A 21,377-nucleotide genomic window follows, 5' to 3' on the forward strand; every position below is an offset into this window, starting at 1 on the left:
AAGTCCTGTCCTCAGAGCTGCTGGCCAACCAGAGACTTTGGGCTGAATTTTACGCTGCACCCTGTGGGTCGGATGGTGATGTGGAGGCAGCGTAAAATTGAGCGGGAAGCTCTGGGAGGTCTTCTCACCCTGCTCCCGCCTCCAGACAACTTTATGGCTGGGGGGTTGGGGGGTGGGGGAGTTGTTGGTGGGGGAACAGCCTGCCCGAGGCCAATCACGGCCCTTAAGTAGCCACTTAAGGGCCCTCGCCCATCTCCACGGATATTTTACTCATGGCAAGCGGGTGTGCTGGGGACGTGAAAGACTGCCCAGTGATAGCTGCCAGCCCTTCCACACGCCGGGGGATGCCATGGCAGTCAGGCACAGGGTGCCCGATTGAAGGCTGCCCCCGCCTCCCAACCCACCCCGGGACCCAAGACGCCCCCCCCTCCCCCCAAACAACCACCTTTGTCTTACCAGGACACGACTGATCCCCCTGATGAGGTATGCTCAACTTACCTTCACTCCTGGCTCTATGTCGTCGGCTGGGCTGCAGTCCCAGAAGTGGCCACCGCTCCTGGTGGGACTGCTGGGACTAAGAACTGCCGGCCAACGCAGCTCACTGAGGCAGGACTTCCTCCCTTGGGACAATTAAAGTCCAAGGACCCGTAAAATGTGGGACAGGTCCCTGGGCTAGGGCGGAAGCGGGTTCGCCACCGACTTCGACGTCGGTGGAGAATTCCCATCCGCCCAAGGTAAAATACAGCCCTTTAACTGAGTGGCGTCACTAAGGAGGCGGTGGCTGCTGCTGCTGGTGGAGCACCCACCTGAGGCCTAGGAGCGGCCCTGGACCCAGGCCACCGGTAGTTCAGGGCGGGAAGGGTCTTGTTGGGTGGGGGAGTTGGGTGTGGGGGGGGCGGTCAGCAGAAACGGAAGAGAGGTGGCTCTCAGCAGGTCTCCCCGCTTGCCGATGCCGGGTCTCTCGTTCAGGCACTGTGCCTTTTAATTGTCCACTTAAGGGCTTCAATTGGCAGCAGGGCGAGAAGGCCGTTCACAGGTCTTCCCGCCCAGACTTAATTTCGGAAGAGGCAGGAAGGTGGTGGGTTCTCTCCGACCTTGCCACCATCCCACCCGATTATATGCTATCCCCCCATCCAAACCTGCCACGGGGGAGAGTATAAAATTCCCCCCATATGTCTGTTTATACAGCCCAGGATCACGTATGCCTTTTTAACTGCTTTCTCAACCTGCCCTGCCACCTTCAATGATTTGTGCACATATACCTCCAGGTCTCTGCTCCTGCACCCCCTTTACACTTGTATCCTTGATTTGATATTGCCTCTTCACATTCTTCCTACCAAAATCTATCATTTCACATTTCTCTGCATTAAATTTCATCTGACACTTGCCCGCCCATTCCACCAGCCTATCTGTGTTCTCTTCAAGTCTATCATTACCCTCCTCACAGTTCTCAGTACATCCAAGTTTTGTGTCATTTGCAAATTTTGAAATTGTGCCCTGACACTCAAGACAAGGTCATAAATATGCAATCAAGAAAAGCAGTGGTCCTAATACTGTTCCTTGGGGAACTCCACTGCATTCCTTCCTCCAGTCTGAAAAACAGCCATTTACCACAACTCTCTGTTTCCTGTCACTCAGCCGACTTCGCAACCATGCTGCTACTGTCCCTTTTATTTCATGGACTTCAGCTTTGCTGGCAAACCTAATTATGTGACATTTTGTCAGATGCCTTTTGGAAGTCCATATACACCACATCAAGCATATAACCTTTATCAACTCTCAATGTGACCTCATCAAAAAACTCAATTAAGTTAGTTAAACGTGATTTGCCTTTTTAAAAAATCTGTGCTGGCTTTCCTTGGTTAATCCACGCTTGTACAAGTAACTGTTAATTTTCTCCCACATCACTATTTATAAAAGCTTTCGCACCACCAAGGTTACACTGACTGGCCTGTAGTTGCTGGGTTTATCCTTGCACTCTTTTTGTTTTGAACAAGGTTGTAGCATTTGCAATTCTCCAGTTCTCTGGCACCACCGCTGTATCTAAAGAGGATTGGAAGATTATGGCCAGTGCCTCCACAATTTCCACCCTTGCTTCCCTTAACCTCCTCGGTTGCATCTCATATGATCTAGTTGAATTATCAACTTTAAGTACAGCCAGCCTTTCTAATACCTCCTCTTTATCAATTTTCGCCCATCCAGAATCTTAACTACCTCCTCTTTCACTATGACATCAGCATCTTCTTCCTTGGTACCTCAACTATGCCCTCTGCCTCAATGCGTAGATCCCCTTTTTGGTCCCTAATCGGCTCCACCCCTCCTCTTACTACCCTTTTACTATTTATATGCCTGTAGAAGACTTCTAGATTCCCTTTTATGTTAGCTGCCAGTCTCTTCTCATAATAGAAACAAGAAAAATAGGAGCAGGAGTAGGCCATTCGGCCCTTCGAGCCTGCACCACCATTCAATACGATCATGGCTGACCATCCAAACTCAGTGCCCTGTTCCCGCTTTCTCCCCATATCCCTTGATCCCTTTAGCCCCCAGAACCATATCTAACTCTTCCTAGAATATATTTAATGATTTCGCCTGAACTGTTTTCCATGGTCGAGAATTCCTCAGGTTCACCACTCTCTGGGTGAAGAAATCCCTCCATCTCAGTCCTAAATGGCTTATCCCTTATCCTTAGACTGTGACCCCTGGTCCTGGACTCCCTGGCCATCGGGAACATCCTTCCTGCATCTAGTCTGTCCAGTCCTGTTAGAATTTTGTAGGTTTCTATGAGATCCCCTCTCATTCTTCTAAACTCTAGCAAGTACAAGCCTAATCGACCCAATCTGTCTTCATATGTCAAGTCCCGCCATCCCAGGAATCAGTCTGGTGAACCTTCGCTGCATTCCCCCCTTAGCAAGAACATCCTTCCTCAGATAAGGAGACCAAAACTGTACACAATACTCCAGATGTGGTCTCACCAAGGCCTTGTATAATTGCAGCAAGACATCTTTGCTCCTGTACTCCAATCCTCTCGCTATGAAGGCCAACATACCATTTGCCTTCTTAACTGCCTGCTGCACCTGCATGCTTAATTTCAGCGACTGCTGCACAAGGACACCCAGGTCTCTCTGCACCTCCCCCTTTCCCAACCTGTCACCGTTCAGATACTAATCTGCCTTTCTGTTTTTGTCACCAAAGTGGATAACCTCACACTTATCCACATTATACTGCATCTGCCATGTATTTGCCCACTCACTCAACCTGTCCAAATCACACTGGAGCTTCCCTGCATCCTCCTCACAGCTCACACTCCTACCCAGCTTTGTGTCGTCTGCAAACTTGGATATGTTACATTTAATTCCCTCATCTATATCATTAATATATATTCTGAATAGCTGGGGTCCTAGCACTGATCCCTGTGAGGTACTGCAGTAGTCACTGCCTGCCACTCGGAAAAAGACCCATTTTTTCCTACTCTTTGTTTCCTGTCTGCCAACCAGTTCTCTATCCATGTCAGCACCTTACCCCCAATCCCATGTGCTTTAATTTTGCATGCTAATCTCTTATGTGGGACCTTATCGAAAGCCTTCTGAAAGTTCAAATACACCACATTTACTGATTCTCCCTTATCTATTCTACTAGTTACATCCTCAAAAAATTCCAGTAGATTTGTCAAGCATGATTTCCCTTTCGTAAATCCATGTTGACTTTGTCTGATCCTGTCACTTTTTTTCCAAGTGCCCTGCTATTGTATCTTTTATAATGGACTCTAGCATTTTCCCCACTACTGATGTCAGGCTAACCGGTCTATAATTCCCTGTTTTCTCTGTACCTCCTTTTTTAAATAGTGGGGTTACATTAGCTACCCGACAATCCGTTGGTACTGTTCCAGAGTCTATAAAATTTTGAAAAATGACCAGCAATGCATCTACTATTTCTAGGGCCACTTCCTTGAGTACTCTGGGATGTAGATTATCAGGCCCTGGGGATTTATCAGCCTTCAATCCCGTCTATTTCTCGAACGCCATTTCCCTACTAATACTGATTTCATACAGTTTCTCCTTCTCACTGGACCCTATGTTTCCCAACATTTCTGGGAGGTAATTTGTGTCCTCCTTTGTGAAGACAGAACCAAAGTATGTATTTAATTGGTCTGCCATTTCTTTGTTCCCCATTATAAATTCCCCTGTTTCTGAATGTAAAGGACCCACATTTGTCTTCAGTAATCTTTTTCTCTTCACATATCTATAGAAGCTTTTACAGTCAGTTTTTATGTTCTCTGCAAGCTTGCTCTCATACTCTATTTTCCCCTTCTTGATCAATCCCTTTGTTCTCCTTTTGCTGAATTCTCAACTGCTCCCAATCCTCAGGTTTGCTGCTTATTCTGGCCATTTTATATTTCTCCTCCTTGGATCTAATACTATCCCTAATTTCTTTTGTAAGCCACGGTTAAGCCACCCTTCCTGTTTTATTTTTGTGCAAGACAGGAATGAACAATTATTGTAACTCATCCATGCGCTCTTTAAATGCTAGCCATTGCCTATCCACTGTCAACCCTTTAAGTAATGTTCCCCAATCTATCATAGCCAACGCGTGCCTCATACCTTCATAGTTTCCTTTATTTAGATTAAGGACCCTAGTTTAGTTTAGTTTAGTTTAGTTTAGTTTAGAGATACAGCACTGAAACAGGCCCATCGGCCCACCGAGTCTGTGCCGACCAACAACCACCCATTTATACTAATCCTACACTAATTCCATATTCCTACCACATCCCCACCTGTCCCTATATTTCCCTACCACCTACCTATACCAGGGGCAATTTATAATGGCCAATTTACCTATCAACCTGCAAGTCTTTGGCATGTGGGAGGAAACCGGAGCACCCGGAGGAAACCCACGCAGACACAGGGAGAACTTGCAAACTCCACACGGGCAGTACCCAGAATTGAACCCGGGTCGCTGGAGCTGTGAGGCTGCGGTGCTAACCACTGCACCACTGTGTCGCATGTGCTGCGAGGGAAGAACTACACGTGGCAAATATAAGCGAGGTGGGGCCCAGTCTGCATGTATGTGTTTGCGGTCTTCCTTCAACAGCCTGAGAGGAGTCTCACTGCTGATGGAAATTATTTCAGCCAATTCGTGCCATTAGTGGGAACTTTGGTGAGAGCAGGAATTCCCGTTGATGTGTCCATCAGCAGCCTGTGGTTCCAGTCGCACACTCAACAACAACTACTTATATTTATTAAACACCTTTAACGTAATTAAATGTCCCAAAGCGCTTCAGAAGAGCATTTAAACAAAATATGACACCGAGCCGCATAAGAGGATAGTAGGTCAGGCGACCAAAAGCTTGATCAAAGAGGCAGGTTTGAAGGAGTGTCTTAAAGGAGGAAAGGGAGGTAGAGAAGTGGAGGGGTGTAGGGAAGGTATTCCAGAGCTCAGGCCCGAGGCAAATATATTGGAGGGTTGTGGGGCTGAAGGAGATTACAGAGATAGGGGCGAGGCCACACAGCAATGTGAAAACAAGGGTGATCATTTCAATAGCAAGACAATGTTTGACCAGAAGCCAATGTTGGTCAGCTAGCACAGTAGTGACAGCTGAATGGGACTCAGTGCGAGTTAAGACATAGTCTCGGAATCAACTCTCTAACTCTCCAGCTTAATGAGGAATTCTGTCATGTTATGGTCGCTCTTACCCAAGAGACTCCACACAACAAGATTGTTAACTAATCCTTTCTCATTACACATTACCCAGTCTAGGATGGCCTGTTCTCCAGTTGGTTCCTCAATGTATTGGTCCAAAAAAACAACACTTATGCACTCCAGGAATTCCTCCTCTAATTTGGTTTGCCCAATCTATATGTAGATTGAAGTCACCCATAATTACAGTTGCACCCTTATTGCATGTGTCTCTAATTTCCTGTTTAATGCCATCCTCTACATCACCACTGCTGTTTGGGTGTCTATATACAACCCCCAGAAAAGTTTTCTGCCCCTTGGTGTTTCTTAGCTCCACGCATACAGATTCCACATCAGGATTCTCTGTGCTAATATCCTTCCTCACTATTGTGTTGATTCCCTGTTTTACTAACAACGCTACTCCACCTCCTTTCCCTTTTTGCCTGTCCTTCCTAAATATTGAATACCCCTGGATTTTCAGTTCCATCCTTGTCACCCTGCAGCCATGTCTCCGTAATTGCAACTATATCGTATCCATTTACATCTATTTGCGCGGTTAATTCGTCTACTTTATTGCGAATATTCCGCGCATTGAGACACAATGCCTTCAGGCTTGTCTTTTTAGCGTTCTTAGTTATCTTAGCATTATTTCGCACTATGGCTCTATTTGTTTCTTACCCTTGATTTCTATGCCTTCCACTTTTGCCTTTTTGTTTCCTCTTTCATTTCTATCCTTGTTTCCTCCTTCTCAGTCTCCCTGCTCAGGTTCCCATCTCCCTGCCATTCTAGTTTAAATCCTCCCCAACAGCACTAGCAAATGCCCCTGCGAGGACATTGGTTCCAGTTCTGCCTGGGTGTAACCCATCCCGCTTGTACAGGTGCCACCATCCCCAAAACTGGTCCCGATGTCGCAGGAATCTAAATCCCTCCCTCCTGCACCCTTTCTCCAGCCACGCATTCATCTGGTCTATTCTCCAGTTCCTATACTCACTAACACGTGGCATAGGAAGGAATCCTGAGATTACTACCTTTGAGGTCCTGCTTTTCAATTTAGCTCTGAACTCCTTAAATTCATCTTGCAGGTCCTCATCCTGTTTTCTACCTATGTCGTTGGTACCAACATGTACCCCGACCACTGGCTGTTCACCTTCCCCCTTCAGAATGTCCTACAGCCACTCCGAGACATCCTTGACCCAAGCATCAGGGAGGCAATATGCCACCCTGGAGTCTCGTTTGCGGCCACAGAAACGCCTGTCTGTTCTCCTTACAATTGACTCTCCTTTCACTATGGCTCTCCCAGTCTTTTTCCTGCTCTCCTGTGCAGCAGAGCCATCTGTGGTGCCACGAAATTGGCTGTTGCTGCTTTCCCCGGGAGGCCATCCCCCTCAACAGTATTCAAAGTGATATATCTGTTTGAGAGGGGGATGGCCACAGGGGACTCCTGCACTACCTGCCTGCGCCTACTACTCCGCCTAGTGGTCACCCATCCCTTTTCTGCCTGTGCAGCCATTACTTACAGTGTGACCACCTCGCTAAACATCTTCTTCTTCTTCTTTGGGCCTCCTTATCTCGAGAGATAATGGATACGCGCCTGGAGGTGGTCAGTGGTTTGTGAAGCAGCGCCTGGAGTGGCTATAAAGGCCAATTCTAGAGTGACAGGCTTTTCCACAGGTGCTGCAGAGAAATTTGTTTATCGGGGCTGTTGCACAGTTGGCTCTCCCCTTGCGCCTCTGTCTTTTTTCCTGCCAACTACTAAGTCTCTTCGACTCGCCACATTTTAGCCCTGTCTTTATGGCTGCCCGCCAGCTCTGGCGAACGCTGGCAACTGACTCCCACGACTTGTGATCAATGTCACAGGATTTCATGTCGCGTTTGCAGACGTCTTTATAGCGGAGACATGGACGGCCGGTGGGTCTGATACCAGTGGCGAGCTCGCTGTACAATGTGTCTTTGGGGATCCTGCCATCTTCCATGCGGCTCACATGGCCAAGCCATCTCAAGTGCCGCTGACTCAGTAGTGTGTACAAGCTGGGGATGTTGGCCGCCTCGAGGACTTCTGTGTTGGAGATACGGTCCTGCCACCTGATGCCAAGTATTCTCCGGAGGCAGCGAAGATGGAATGATTTGAGACGTCGCTCTTGGCTGACATACGTTGTCCAGGCCTCGCTGCCATAGAGCAAGGTACTGAGGACACAGGCCTGATACACTCGGACTTTTGTGTTCCGTGTCAGTGCTAAACATGCTATCCACGATGTCCTCAGCATCGTGGATGCTCCACAGTGAATCCACCTGCAGCTCCAGCTCTGTAATGCGGGTAGCCAATAGCTGCAGATGGATACACGTCCTGCACACATGGTCGTCAGGGACACTGGAAGCTTCCTGATTTCCCACATAGCGCAGGAGGAGCATATCATGGGTGCGAGCTCTCCTGCCATGACTTACCGTTAGATTACTTAGTTACTCCCTTTAAAAAAAATACTAATTACAGTAGGGGCCTTGTTCTACTCTAAACACTACCCACTACAATCTAAAGGCCTTAATAAATTACACTAATTTTTAAAAACACACTTTCGTAGTACTCACCTTATTTATACGGTAGGTTCTGAGGTTTTTTTCCAAAAAAAAGTTCCCTTTTTTTAAGCTATATAAATGCACTAACAGCTGTTACTTGCCCAACCAATCCGCTTACAGATTTTCCGCGATGTCACAAAGTCTTTTTTTCCTCTTTTGTCTCTCTGACAACTTAGTTTAAACTCTCCCAACAGCACTAGCAAACCTCCCCATGGTAACATTGGTCCCGGCTCTGTTGAGATGCAACCTGTTCAGCTTTTACAGGTCCCACATCCCCCAGAACCAGTCCCATTCTCCCAGGAATCTAAAGCTCTTCCTCCTGTACCATCTCCTCAGCTATGCATTCATATGCCGTATCCGTCTATTCCTTCTATTTCAATACTCACTAATGCATGGCATCAGAAGTAATCTGGAAATTTTGACCTTTGAGTCCTGCTTGCTAGTGTCCTTCCTAGCTCCCTGAAATCTGCCTTCAGGACCTCATCCCTTTTTTTGCTTATGTTGTACTGATTTGGACCACAGCCTCTGGCTGTTCACCCTCCTCCCTCAAAGTGCTCTGTAGCCACTCAGTGACATCCTTGACCCTGGCACCAGGGAGGCAACTTACCATTCTGGAATACATCTGCGGCTGCAGAAGCACCCATTTGTTCCCCTAACTATAGAATCCTCTGTCACTATTGCTTTCTCAGTCTTCCTCCTGACCTCCCCGACCCCCCAAAATAGCTGAGCCACCTGCAATGCCGTGGACTGGGATCTGGATGCACTCCCCAGAGGAACCATCATCCTCACCAGCATTCAAAACTAAAAACGAGTTAGAGAGCGAGATGCGCTCAGGCAATTCCTATATTACCTGCCTGGTCCTCCTTGACTGTCTGATGGTCACCCATTCCCTATCTGCTTCCACACCGTTAAGCTGCAGGGTGGCCACCTCAGAAACATGCTATCCACATAGCTCTCAGCTTCATGGACGCACCACAGTGACTCCAATTGCCACTCAAGTTCAAACCCAGAGCTCGTGCTGCTCCAGCTGACGGCACTTCCTGCATATGTGGTTGTCCAGGACACGATTAGTGTCTGGAGTTCCCACATGCAACAGGATATGCATTCCACTGGACTGAGATGCCCTGCCATAGCTCTATTTATTAAACTATTGACTAAATTAACAGAAATAAACTTAAGACTTAAATAAACACTCAAAAGCTATTACTGAATCAGCTCCTTTTCATGTGCTGACGTCACTTTATTTTATAGGTCAGCGGCAAGGAGCAGAGTTCGTGGTGGGGACTGAAGACAATGGCTTCCATTAATTGGGGGAAATTTCTGCCCAAATTTCCTGTACTGTATTTTGGACAAGCAGTCTGACAGTTTAGAGATAGTGGAGGGGTTGAGAGAGGTGATGGTGACATTTGAGCTGGGTATCATCAACTTACATGTGGAAACTGCTGTGTTTTCAGATAATTTCACTGAGGGGCAGCATGTCCATGAGAAATAGGAGGGGGCACCAGAGGTAACTGTGCAGGAACGGGAAGAGCATTGGCTAAGCATTTTTAGTAGTTTTTAGGGGATTGCATACTTGTGATTCCATTCCTTGATAGCCTGGTATTACTGGTTCAGTATATTGAGGTAGGGTCCTTGTAAAAATGTTAGGTCTGCTCTAGATATTCCTTTAGGTCCAATGTAACCTGGCTCTCTTGTATGTAATGTTCCTGCTAAGCTACGCAGATGCGCGGCCACACCACAGCCTGCAAAGTACTGCGCAGGCCTTGTCCTACTTTAAATACTCCTCACGTGTGGCTAGCAAAATAATTTACAGGTATTGTGCATTGAAAAAAACTGGCTGAAAACAACAATGAAATTTTACAGGGAGCATTGCTTGTATGTGACTTTCACATTTCTTAAGATATGGAACTTATCTATAATGCCCAACATGTATTCATACAATATTGTTACTCAGGGTTATAAAAATCAGAACCCCTTGTTATATAAACTAACACTGTGATCTCACGTGACTCTGTGTGCTTCTGCAAGCTACCAAAAGGCACTGATTAATATTTTATTGAGACAAGGCCAAAAGGAAATCAGCAAACTGGAATATTTTTCCATTGTTAATTGTGCAGAATAATAATAGTAAGTTTCACCTTTGACTTAATTTAGATAATCTCATGAAAATAACAATTCCTTTATCAGGCTAAATTAACCTTTCAGACTAAGGTTTCCTTTGACTTGGTCTTCTTTATATTAAAAGAAGGGACAGATCGCCCCCTGGACAGGAAATTCATATGAGCATTGACCCTTGTATCTACACTACCTGACTTTCCTGGGGGCAGGTTGTGCTACTGGCCGCTACCTGCACAGCCTCACTGCGTTCTCTGAGGATATGGACGCATACAGGTGTGTACTCTCCATGCATTAGAACACGTAGATTTGGCACTATTCCTGACATTTGTTACGACTGAGGCGGGAGGAGTGCACTGTTAATTTAGTTCCACTTCTCCACAGGTCACAACATATCAATAAATTTTCCCACTTACTGCAACAGTCAATTAGATCCTCTATTTGTCCCCTGAATAAAGCACACCAACCAGGTTTCTTTAATAAACAACAAAATTACCCATTTGTTATAAACCAAGTATTAACCAATAATGAAGTAAATATACGCAAATTGAAATGTTAAAGCCCCATATGTTTTATCCTAGCCCTCACGCACACGCACATACATCCAAAAAACAGTGAACCAGGGGAAAAAAGGGATTTTTGTTCACAGCTGTTACAAAAAATAGAAGGGATAAAACAATAACTTAGACTGAGAAGCGGATATGGAAGTCCTTTGTTTTGGCGAGGTGTCCCAAAGTCGAATAGGTGGCTGCCACTAGGAATCTTACCAGGCAAGGTTGATGAACAGTCTGTTTGGGTAGACATTCAAATAAATTCAACTACAGAAGGCTTCACATTGGTCTTACAGCAGGTGTGCAACAACAGATGTTTCAGTTCTCACATTCGATGCAAAGTCCTTTTTAAAGATGCAAGGTTTCTGCAAACATTCAGGGTGTCTTCAAAGTACAGGAGGCAAGAGTACAACTTCATGCAGGATTTGCTTTTCAAGAGCAGGGATTCTTCAAAGACAGGTAACCGTGGTCTTGATTTTCTTCTGATCTCCAACTGCCTCTTTTAGTCCAAAAGCCCAGCTGACTTTTAACAGTTCAAAGTGAAACTAAACTTTTCCAGGTAAGTCCCATGACAATCATAAATTCTGTCTTGTCACAACACAAAATAGCTCTTGGGTCAAACCCCCTGCTATGTTTACTTGAAATCACATGCTTTCCAGTAAAAACTTATTTACTGGTTAACCTTTTGTTGAACTTCCTTTTTTAAAAAACACCCAAAGTTCAGCCTCTTCAGAGGGTGAGGTGGAGTATCTGGATGTTAGGCATGAGTCCTGAGTGCCAGGGGTTGCTGCTGGGTGAGTTATGGGGGTGTGGCGCATTGAGCAGCATGAGAAGGTGATGGAGTGGTGTATAGGAAATGTCATGTGAAGATGTATTCACTGATGTTGACCACCTGTTTCAGGTCATTAGATCTCTTGTGGCACCAGGTCTTCGTGTCCAGTCTCTTGGTGTTGATCTTCCTGATGACCTCCTCTTGTGCAGCTTCCCTTTCAGAGGCAGTCTGTCTTTAAGAAGAGCAGGCTTCCTGTAACACATGATTGGCAAACAACACAGCCACACCTCCTGCTGCGTTCAGAGCTTGCCAGCAGTGTTAAGAAGCACAGATCAGTGCTTGAGGCGCACCAGTTAGCGCCCCAATCATTCAAATGACGTGGATACGTGAACTTTGCATGTTGCCCACCTCGGTCTGAACAGGCACGGGCATGTCCCGCATTTCAACGCCGCACCCAAAAATCAGGCAAATGAATTCATAGCTCCCTGTCTCACTCTGCAGATCTTCACAACTGATTTATCAACCATGTGTTTCTGCCCTTTGCTGGTCAAACAGCTAGCAGCTTTACCTTTGACCTTCTCCTTGTTTGAGGTTTGTCCAGTAATGTTACCAATGAAACAGTTTATTGCCTCCAACGAAACTAGCTCCTGCTGTTCTCAAAATCCAATAGGACTTTCTTGATATGTTAAGTCTGGATGCCCTCCAGTATCGAGGCCTAAAGTGATATGTGAGAAACCCCATTCCACAACCTGGTCCACCTGGCTTGAATACAGCTTTCCATTCAGAAAATGTAATCCCTTGAGAGCAAAATGTAACTTAAAAGTAACATTTCAAATAATACCCAGCTTTTTCATGGAGAAATAGACTCAGCCTCTTGGAGTTTGTGGAGAAATCATGTGCATTTACTTAATTTCTAACTGTTCCGTTTAAGCAATGAAGATCGAACAAGGTAGATAACTCAGCTTTCTTCCTCTAGTTAGATTCCAACATAGAGTTATACAGCACAGAAACATGCCCTTCGGCCCATCGTGTCTGTGCCGGCCATACAGCACCCAACTATTCTAATCCCATATTCCTGCACTTGGCCCGTAGCCCTGTGTGCTATGGCATTTCAAGTGGTCATCTAAATACTCCTTAAATGTTGTGAGGGTTCCTGCCTCCACCACCTCTTCAGGCAGTGCGTTCCAGATTCCAACCACCCTTTGGGTGAAAAAATGTTTCCTCAAATCTCCCCTAAACCTCCTGCCCCTTACCCTAAATCTATGCCTCCTGGTTCTTGACCCCTCCGCTAAGGGAAAAAGTTTCCTCCTATATAACCTATCAATGCCCCTCATAATCTTTTACACCTCAATCAAACATGACTGGCTACTTTTTTCTGCAGGAAATCCTGAACTTTCTCATTGACCATTCTTTGTTCTTATTGTATAAGTATTACAAAGTTGCATTTGTTGTACTACAATTACGTTATATGCAGAAGATGCAATAAAATGTCTTTAACAGTTTCTCCTTCTCTACCTATTTACTTACCTCTTGTATGGCCTGGGGGCTCATTCTTGGTCTCCTCCTCTTCACCATTTACATGCTAACCATGACAATATAATCTGGAAGCTTAGGGGCGGCTTGCATGTATCCTGCCAACACCCAGCTCTATCTCTACCTCTTCCATCAACCCAAAAACTAATGCAACTTTCTTGACCTATCTATCTGGCATCAAGACCTGGGCCACAAGTTCTTCCAGCTCAACATTGACAAAACTGATGCTTTTTTTTTTGGCTCTTGCCAACATCGATGCACCCTTGGGCTTAACTCAGCTTTGACATTCCTCACCTCAAGCTTAGTCAGCAGGTGAAGAATCTTGGTAACTGTTCAACCCAGGTTCAGCTTCCACCACCACGTCTGCTCCTTTACTAAGACTGCTTTCCTTTACCTCCATAACAGTGTCAGCCTCCAGCCCTAACTCTTCTCTCACTGCCATTGCATATCTAGTCCATACTTTCATTTTGAGGCTTGATTTTGTTATTGCTCTCCAAACTTCAGTTGTTTTCTGTGTCCCAGAAGGTTAGCTTCAGAATTTTCACCCTTGTTTCTAAATCTCTTTCTGATCTCATGCCATGCTTCCATAATCTCCTCTGTCTTTGCATCTCCACAGACACACTCTGTACCTGTAACACTGGGTTACTGCTTGTCCTCCACTGCATCATTATGAGCTGCTTACTTGCTCATTATACTCCAGTGTTTTGGAATTTCTTATTAAGTCCTTTTTACCTTGCTGCCTCCTACCTTCCTTTCAAATACCTGCTCAAACCTTTTATCTTCAACTGTATTTTTGCCTAGCTGCCAATCAACTTTGTTTTTCCTTCTGCTTGGCAACCAGATTTTTCCTCCTCTTCGTAAACTACTTTCTGCATGTGAGAATTGACATAAAAATGAAAATTGCTATTGTTGCCTCAGTCTTTCAAAGAACCTAATTTAGGTTTTAATTTGGAAAATAGGGTATTAATAAGTGTGTGCTATAAATAGTACTGTTGTATACAAGAATCATGTATGAATACTTTGCTAAAATAAGAAAACAAATAACTCTTTCAAATTATTTTTATTGTATTGTTTAGAATTGTTGATCTTGGTATCAATAAGTTGCTGATTACAACACACTTTTCTTGGATTAATTCCCTAGACCAATTAATTTTGTACAGGTTATAACTCTAGTTGAAGGCAGTAATTATACCTTTACCTGGGAGCTATAGAAGTTTATAGTTCATTTCACTCACTGCTTTTTGAATGTGGATTCACACTGTCTACATAGATGGAAATGACAGCATGGGTACAAGGAACATAGCAGACAAGAGGTCAAAATATCAAGTTGGTAGTTTCCTCTGTATGTTATTTGAGAAAATCACAAAACACTGGAATTGAATGAGGATAGACTATTATTTAAATCAAGATCTTGTATTCTTAAGAATCAGGTTGCTATAATTGCTACTGTGATTTTTATTTTACAGGGCTTTTTTCGGAGAACAATACGATTGAAACTAGACTATGATCAGTGCGAACGCAATTGTAAGATTCAAAAAAAGAACCGCAACAAGTGCCAATGCTGTCGTTTTCAGAAGTGCCTTTCTGTGGGAATGTCACATAATGGTATGTGAAGACTGTACTCTGGATTTCTAGGCAGAAGCTTAAGTACTCAGTTTGTTTCTGATTATGAGGTGTATATGTTGTTCACAGGAAGCGGATTGATGTACCTATTTTTCACAGGCATATCCATGCTATATCTCAAATTGCACACAGCGCATCCTGCTTTAGCTGCATTGGTTAGATTTTGGCCCTTTATTCTTGTATGGCAAATACATATGGGGGGAATTTTATTCTCTTCCCCTTACCCCTCCCCCAACAGGTTTGGAGGCTGGGAGAGCATAGAACATAGAACATTACAGCGCAGTACAGGTCCTTCAGCCCTCGATGTTGCGCCGACCTGTGAAACCATCTGACCTACACTATTCCATTTTCATCCATATGTCTAGCATATAATCAGATGGGATGGGGGGACCCCACCACATTCCTACCTCTGACGAAATTAAATCTGGGGCGGGAAGGTCTGTGAACGGCCTTCCTGCCCTTCCACCAATTGAGGCCCTTAAGTCATAGAGTCATAGAGAGATACAGCACTGAAACAGGCCCTTCGGCCCACCGAGTTTGTGCCAACCATCAACCACCCATTTATACTAATCTTACATTAATCCCATATTCCCTACCACATCCCCACCTTCCCTTAATTCTCCTACCTACACTTCCGCAAATCTTGCGTCATCAGAAATTTGGAAATATTACATTTCGTCCCCACATCCAAATCATTGCTATATATGGTGAACAGCTGTGGCCTCAGCACTGATCCTTGTGGTACCCCACTAGTTACAACCTGCCATACTGAGAATCGCCCGTTTATTCCTACTCTCTGTTTTCTGTCTGTTAACCAATTCTCGATACATACCTGTATATTACCCCCAATCCCATGTGCTCTAATTTTGTTTACTAACCTCCTGTGCGGGACCTTATCAAAAACCTTCTAAAAATCCAAATACACCACATGCACTGTTCTCCTTTATCTATGCTACAACTAACAACCTCAAAAAAACTCCCATCAGTTTTGTCAAACATGATTTCCCTTTCATATATCCATGTTGACTCTGCCCAATCATATCATTTACTTTCTAGTAATTACTTTCTAGTCCAGTTATCACATGCTTTATAATAGATTCTAAGATTTTCTACTGACATGAACTAACGGGTCTGTAGTTCCCCATTTTCTCTCTCCCTCCTTTCTTAGATAGTGGTGTTACATTTTCTACTTTCCAGTCTGCAGGAACCTTTCCAGAATCTATAGAATTTTGAAAGATAACCACCAATACATCCACGATCTCGATAGCCACCTCCTTCAACACTCTGGGATGTAGCTCATCTGCTCCAGGGATTTATCGACCTTCAGTCCAGTTAATTTTTTGAGTACTACCTCTTTATTAATACTAATTTCTTTCAGTTCCTCATTTTCACAAGTCCCTTGGTTCTTAGTATTTCTGGGAGATTTTCTGTATCTCCTCCATGAAGACAGAAATAAAGTAATTATTTAGTTTCTCCGCCATTTCCCTATTCTGTATTATAAATTCTCCTGTCTCCACCTGTAATGGACTCACATTTGTCCTTGCTAATCTTTTCCTTTTCACATACCTAAAGAAGTTTTTACAGTCCAGAAATTAATGTATAAACTCTCCAAATGTGTCAAAGATGAAATTGGGCTGTGTAGTGCCCGTTTTGTAAGTGCTACATGGCCTTCTAATGCTCAAAAATAGGGTCTGAGATGCACAAAGACACTTTAGAGGGAAAGTATGCAGGATGCCATCGCGTTAAAGGGGTTTGCATGCGTGTGCCTACTGACCGCTGGCAGCATGCAGAGAAGGCAGATTATAAAGTCAATCCGTGTGCAAAGGTGATTTGATGGTAGGTCTGCCACTTTCGAACGTCATGCTCTATTCTGTGTCCTCTCTTAACCTCACACAGCTGAACGCGAGGTTAAACAAAATGAATGACCCCACACCAGCTTACAGGTTAATTGCTGGGTTATTTCTTGCTGCTGGTGCAATTGTACACATTTTTGGAGATTTCATATATTTGGTTGAAGTTTGAATAGTGTACAGGGAGTGGTGTGGTTGGTGCTGAAGTACTTTTTTTTGTTGGTTTATCAGCTTGTGCTGAAATAAGTTGCTTCCAGACATGGTTGGCCTGATAGGACTTCCTGTGGGAATTGAGCAACATTGGGAGGATGAAGAGCCGAACAGGTAAGCTTCTAGAAGAGGAAGGGGGAGAAGGGCTCTCAGCAGGAGGCTATAATCCACCAAGGATCTATAGGGAGGAATTCTCTTAGCCCAACTTCAACAAGGACCAATACATGAGACGTCTTTGCTTCACAAAAGAGGTTGTGACTGAAATCTGCCAACTGCTGCTGCCACTACTGCACCCATAAAGTAGGGCAAGTACAGCATTGCCTGTGGCTGTCAAGGTGGCAGTGGCCCTTAACCTGTATGCATCTGGCTCATTCCAGGCTGCTGCTGGAAATACAAGCAACATCTCAGTTTGTAGTACACTGCTGCGTAAAGGAGATCACTGATACTCTCTACACATAGAGACAAATTCATCTCATTCCCTCTTTCCAGAGATGAGCAGGGGGAACGAGTATGAGGGTTTGCATGGATTGCAGGCTTCTACATGGTGCAGCGTGCCATTGACTGTACACACATTACCTTGCGTGTGCCTCATGAGAACTCAGACATTTTCATGAACTGCAAAGGATTCCACTCCCTCAAAGTGCAACTGGTGTGCGACGTGAATGCCCGTTATCCTGGCAGAAGTCACAAATCTTCATTCTGCAACAGTCTTCTGGGCCACCTGTATTTGACCCATCACAGCAAATCAAAGGGTGTTTACTGGGTGACAAGGGGTATCCACTCAATTCGTGGCTTCTGACTCTGGTCTGGAACCCACGGACATGTGCAATGCAGGCCTACAATGAGAGCTGTGCTGCCACAAGGAACATTATAGAGCACACACCAAGAAATGCTTCTGCTGCCTGGATCGGCTTTGGGGGAGCCCTGCGGTACTCAGCTGAGTGGGTATCAAGATTTGTAGTAGTATGCTACATGTATACTATGAAACAGCGCTTGCCACTACCTATCGGGCAAGAAGCTGAGGAGGAGGAGGAACAGGAAGTGGAGGAAAAAGATGAAGGAAGGCTACAACGTAGGCAATCCCTTTCTGTCCAGGCTCTGTGTGATCAAATAATTCGTGAGTAACCTCAATGATACCTTCCCACTCACCAGCAGACCCACGCTCCTTACTTTTCCTCTATGACTGACCATCACATCATCCTCTTCCCGACAACACAAAATAAAACCCACCAGAAAATGCACATTCTAATTCAAAATAAAAATAAACTAACCACCATTGTCCATTCCCTTAGTGCCTGTCTTCCTGTGCCTTTGCTTATCCTAGTGCTTCTTTGTGGTGCTTCCCCACTGGCTGCAACATGGCTGGTGGAAGGCAGCTGATCTTCAATTGAGGAGACTTCGGAAGGCCTTCGAGGATGACCTCATGCAGTTCTGAGCCTAGGATATCTGGCTTCAAACTGCACCATCTTGGCTCGAGCTGCAGTAGTGTGGGCTGGCTGGCTGACAGGCAACAGCAAGGGCACTGGCAGGGTGGCAGGTATGGAGCAGAAATGCTGTCACCCTAAGTGAGGTCAGCAGGTTCATGCTCTAAGGAGCCACTGGCACTCTCCTGGGGCACGCCTCAGTAATCCTACTGAACTGCTGGAGAATCGATTGCTAGACTGCTCGGACACCCTGGAAGCCCCTTTGAAAAGTGATATCCAGAGCTGTGTTGGCAGCAGTCTGAGCTTTCACTGCAGCACTCAGATCTTTGAAAGCTATTTGTGCTGCAGTGGAAGAAAAAAAAGAAAAAAGTGGAAGTTGTTTTATGTCAAGTAGTCATACAAAGTTGTCATAAGTGAGTGCATCGTAAACAGAATGAAAAGTTAGGAATTTGGTGAGAGTAGTATTTTTTGATGCGTAGTGGGTGAGCAGTTAGCAAACTGAGGTTTAGTTTAACACTTAGAACTTTAAAAACTGTAAAAGAAACTTCAAGTTAGACAACAGTTGTTAACAGAAACTGCCTGTTAGTAACAGTTAACAATCAGCTATTAAGTGATTGATTGATTGCCTGACGAGGGGTCATGATGGTGAGCAGGAAGTTGAATAAGCATTTGTATCTTGGATGGACTCAGGTGTGTAAAGTAAGCAGTTATCTGTTGATGCACAGAATAATCTCAAATTGGCTGCATCGTAAACAGAGTGTAAAGTTTGGAATTTGGTGCTGAGGAGGGTTGAAGGTGCTGCTTTATGCCTCTAATACTTGAAGTGGTTCATGTAAGCTTGAGGCGGTAAGTATTTAAAACTTTTTGTCCAGTGTTTTAGTGCTTAATGCAATTTAGTGTGTTGATAAAAAAACACACACAACAGAGTAAATAGATATAAATAATATGGAATAAGATATGGCAGAGCACGTTGTGCATCTGGTCTTTATTATGCGGGCATTTGTGGACAGCGTGACTCCTGAGTGAATACATCTGAAGCAGATGTCTTCAGTCTCGAATCTCTCTGGCTCAGAGCTGGTGTGCGAGTTGGATACAGCCCGCCATGTAAGGAGGAGGAATATCTGGAGAGTTTGCTCCAGAACTCGGTCACATCGCGTAATGAGGTGCAGTATCAGAATGGGGTTGGTGTGACAGATTGTGCACTGAGTAAGGGGACTCCAGGTGAGATAGATAATAAGGATCTGCAAAAATTGATCCTATCCAACAGGTGTATGTATTGCGACCTGTGAGGATAAGGGTAAAGACTGTCAGAAGGACAGTGTTAGGACCAGGTGAGAAAGGTGTCTAGGGGTCTTTGTCAGCCTTCATCTGGTCTTATTGTTACAGGATTTAATTTTTAAACCCACTGTGTTTTGAGCTCCGCCTTGAGGAATCCTTGTTCATCGCTTTCTAATTATAAGGCAAAGAAATGAGCACAAACAGGCTTTCTTGTGTTTAAAGAAGAAAAGTGAATTTTATTAACCAAATCAGAGTTTGTTTGTTTTAACGCCTACGGTTACATGCCGTGCCCCACGCCAGCATGCATACACATATGCAAATAGAGACAGAAAAGAGCAGAAGGAGAGGTTTGAAGCAATCTCTGAACAGGAGTTTTTGTTACTGTGCTTCAAGCTCGATGTAGTCCTTACTTGTAGGTAGATCGTGCTTTTTGTTGGGGCCCAGTATTCTTCTTAAACCTTGTTCACTCTAGGAGACTTTTCTCTCCTGGGGTTCATATGTCTTCAATGGGTCTTCAGTTCCATGAGAAGGAGATGAGAGCTGACAGGAGAGAGGTCTTGTCAGTCCAGGAGCAAACAGCTTTCTGACTTCAAACACTGTTTCTCCAATTTAAAACTCCCCTAGTTGGCCAGCAGGTGGTCACGTGACTGACTGGTTTGACCCAGGTCTCTTCTGTATATTGGGAGCATCTTAGCAGTCAACCTGGAATGCTAGTTTCTCCACCTTCATCGTCTGGTAATCAAAAGTCCATTGTGGATTAAATTGGAGCAGGGAGTGGCCTTTTTGTCCTTTTCTAAGTACTGTCTGTTGCTATGCAAATGTATTTCCAGTCAAGGGTCTGGTGTTTTTTTTTTAAAAAACAAGTTCTTTCTTTACTCCAGTAACAGTTTAAAAATCAATGTTCATGTGGCGAAATTAATGTGCCCCATTCTTGGCAGGTGGGGGCCTGCATGACAACAGCCAGATGCTAACCATGGCACCTTGAAGTGCAGAGGAGGAGGGGAAGTGTAATGTGGTAGTTGTAAAGAATTCGATAATTAGGGAATTGGTTAGGATTGTTTGTAAGCAGATTTGAGTGTCACACATAGTATGTTGTCTACTTGGTGCCAAGGTGAGGGACATCTCGAGCCGACTCAGAAGTATATTGGAGAGGGTAGGAGAGCACCCAATCATTGTGGCCCATGTTGGGACCAATAGCATAGGAAAGAGTAGGCAAGAGGTCCTGTTTGGAGAGTACTCGGAGCTAAATTAAGGAACAGGTTCTCAAGGTTAAAATCTCCAGCCTATTACCTGAACTATGGGAAATTTAGCACAGGGATAAGCAGATTAGGGAAGTGAACATGTGGCTGAAGGAGTGATGTGGGAAAGAGGGGTTCCATTTCATGGGACGCTGGTACCAATAGTGAAACAGGTAGGTTCCACCTGAACTGAGCTGGGACCAGAGTTCTGACATAAGGATATATAGGGTGATCACAAGGACTTTAAAACTAGTAAATGGAAGGGAGGGTTCAGGTGGAAAAGTTGGTATAAATAATGGTTCTAACACAAACAAAAGGGAAAGAGTAGAGTAATAGTCAGATAGATAGACACAAGGCAGCATGATATCAGTACTATAACGGAAACTTGTCTTAAAGAGGGGCAAAAATGTCAGCTCAACATCCCCTTGATATAGAGTTTTCAGGCAGGATAGAGAGCAGGATAAACAAAAAGGGAGGGGTTGTAGCATTATTGGTTAAAGAATCAATTACAACTGTGAGGAGGGATCTCTCATCGACAG

At 44.6% G+C, this 21,377-nt stretch overlaps 1 protein-coding gene across 5 annotated transcripts in view; it reads left to right on the plus strand.

Moving 5' to 3' along the window:
- The window catches only part of LOC137379660 (peroxisome proliferator-activated receptor alpha-like), a 185,744-nt gene that overhangs the window by 122,373 nt on the left and 41,994 nt on the right, over positions 1-21,377 (plus strand). For all 5 annotated transcript variants that reach the window (XM_068050817.1, XM_068050818.1, XM_068050816.1 and 2 more), the window contains one exon: positions 14,682-14,820. In XM_068050817.1, the coding sequence (XP_067906918.1) occupies positions 14,682-14,820 (139 nt within the window). The remainder of the gene's footprint in view (positions 1-14,681; positions 14,821-21,377) is intronic.

The sequence above is a fragment of the Heterodontus francisci genome, chromosome 18 (genome assembly GCF_036365525.1).
Source record: "Heterodontus francisci isolate sHetFra1 chromosome 18, sHetFra1.hap1, whole genome shotgun sequence".
Taxonomy (NCBI): domain Eukaryota; kingdom Metazoa; phylum Chordata; class Chondrichthyes; order Heterodontiformes; family Heterodontidae; genus Heterodontus; species Heterodontus francisci.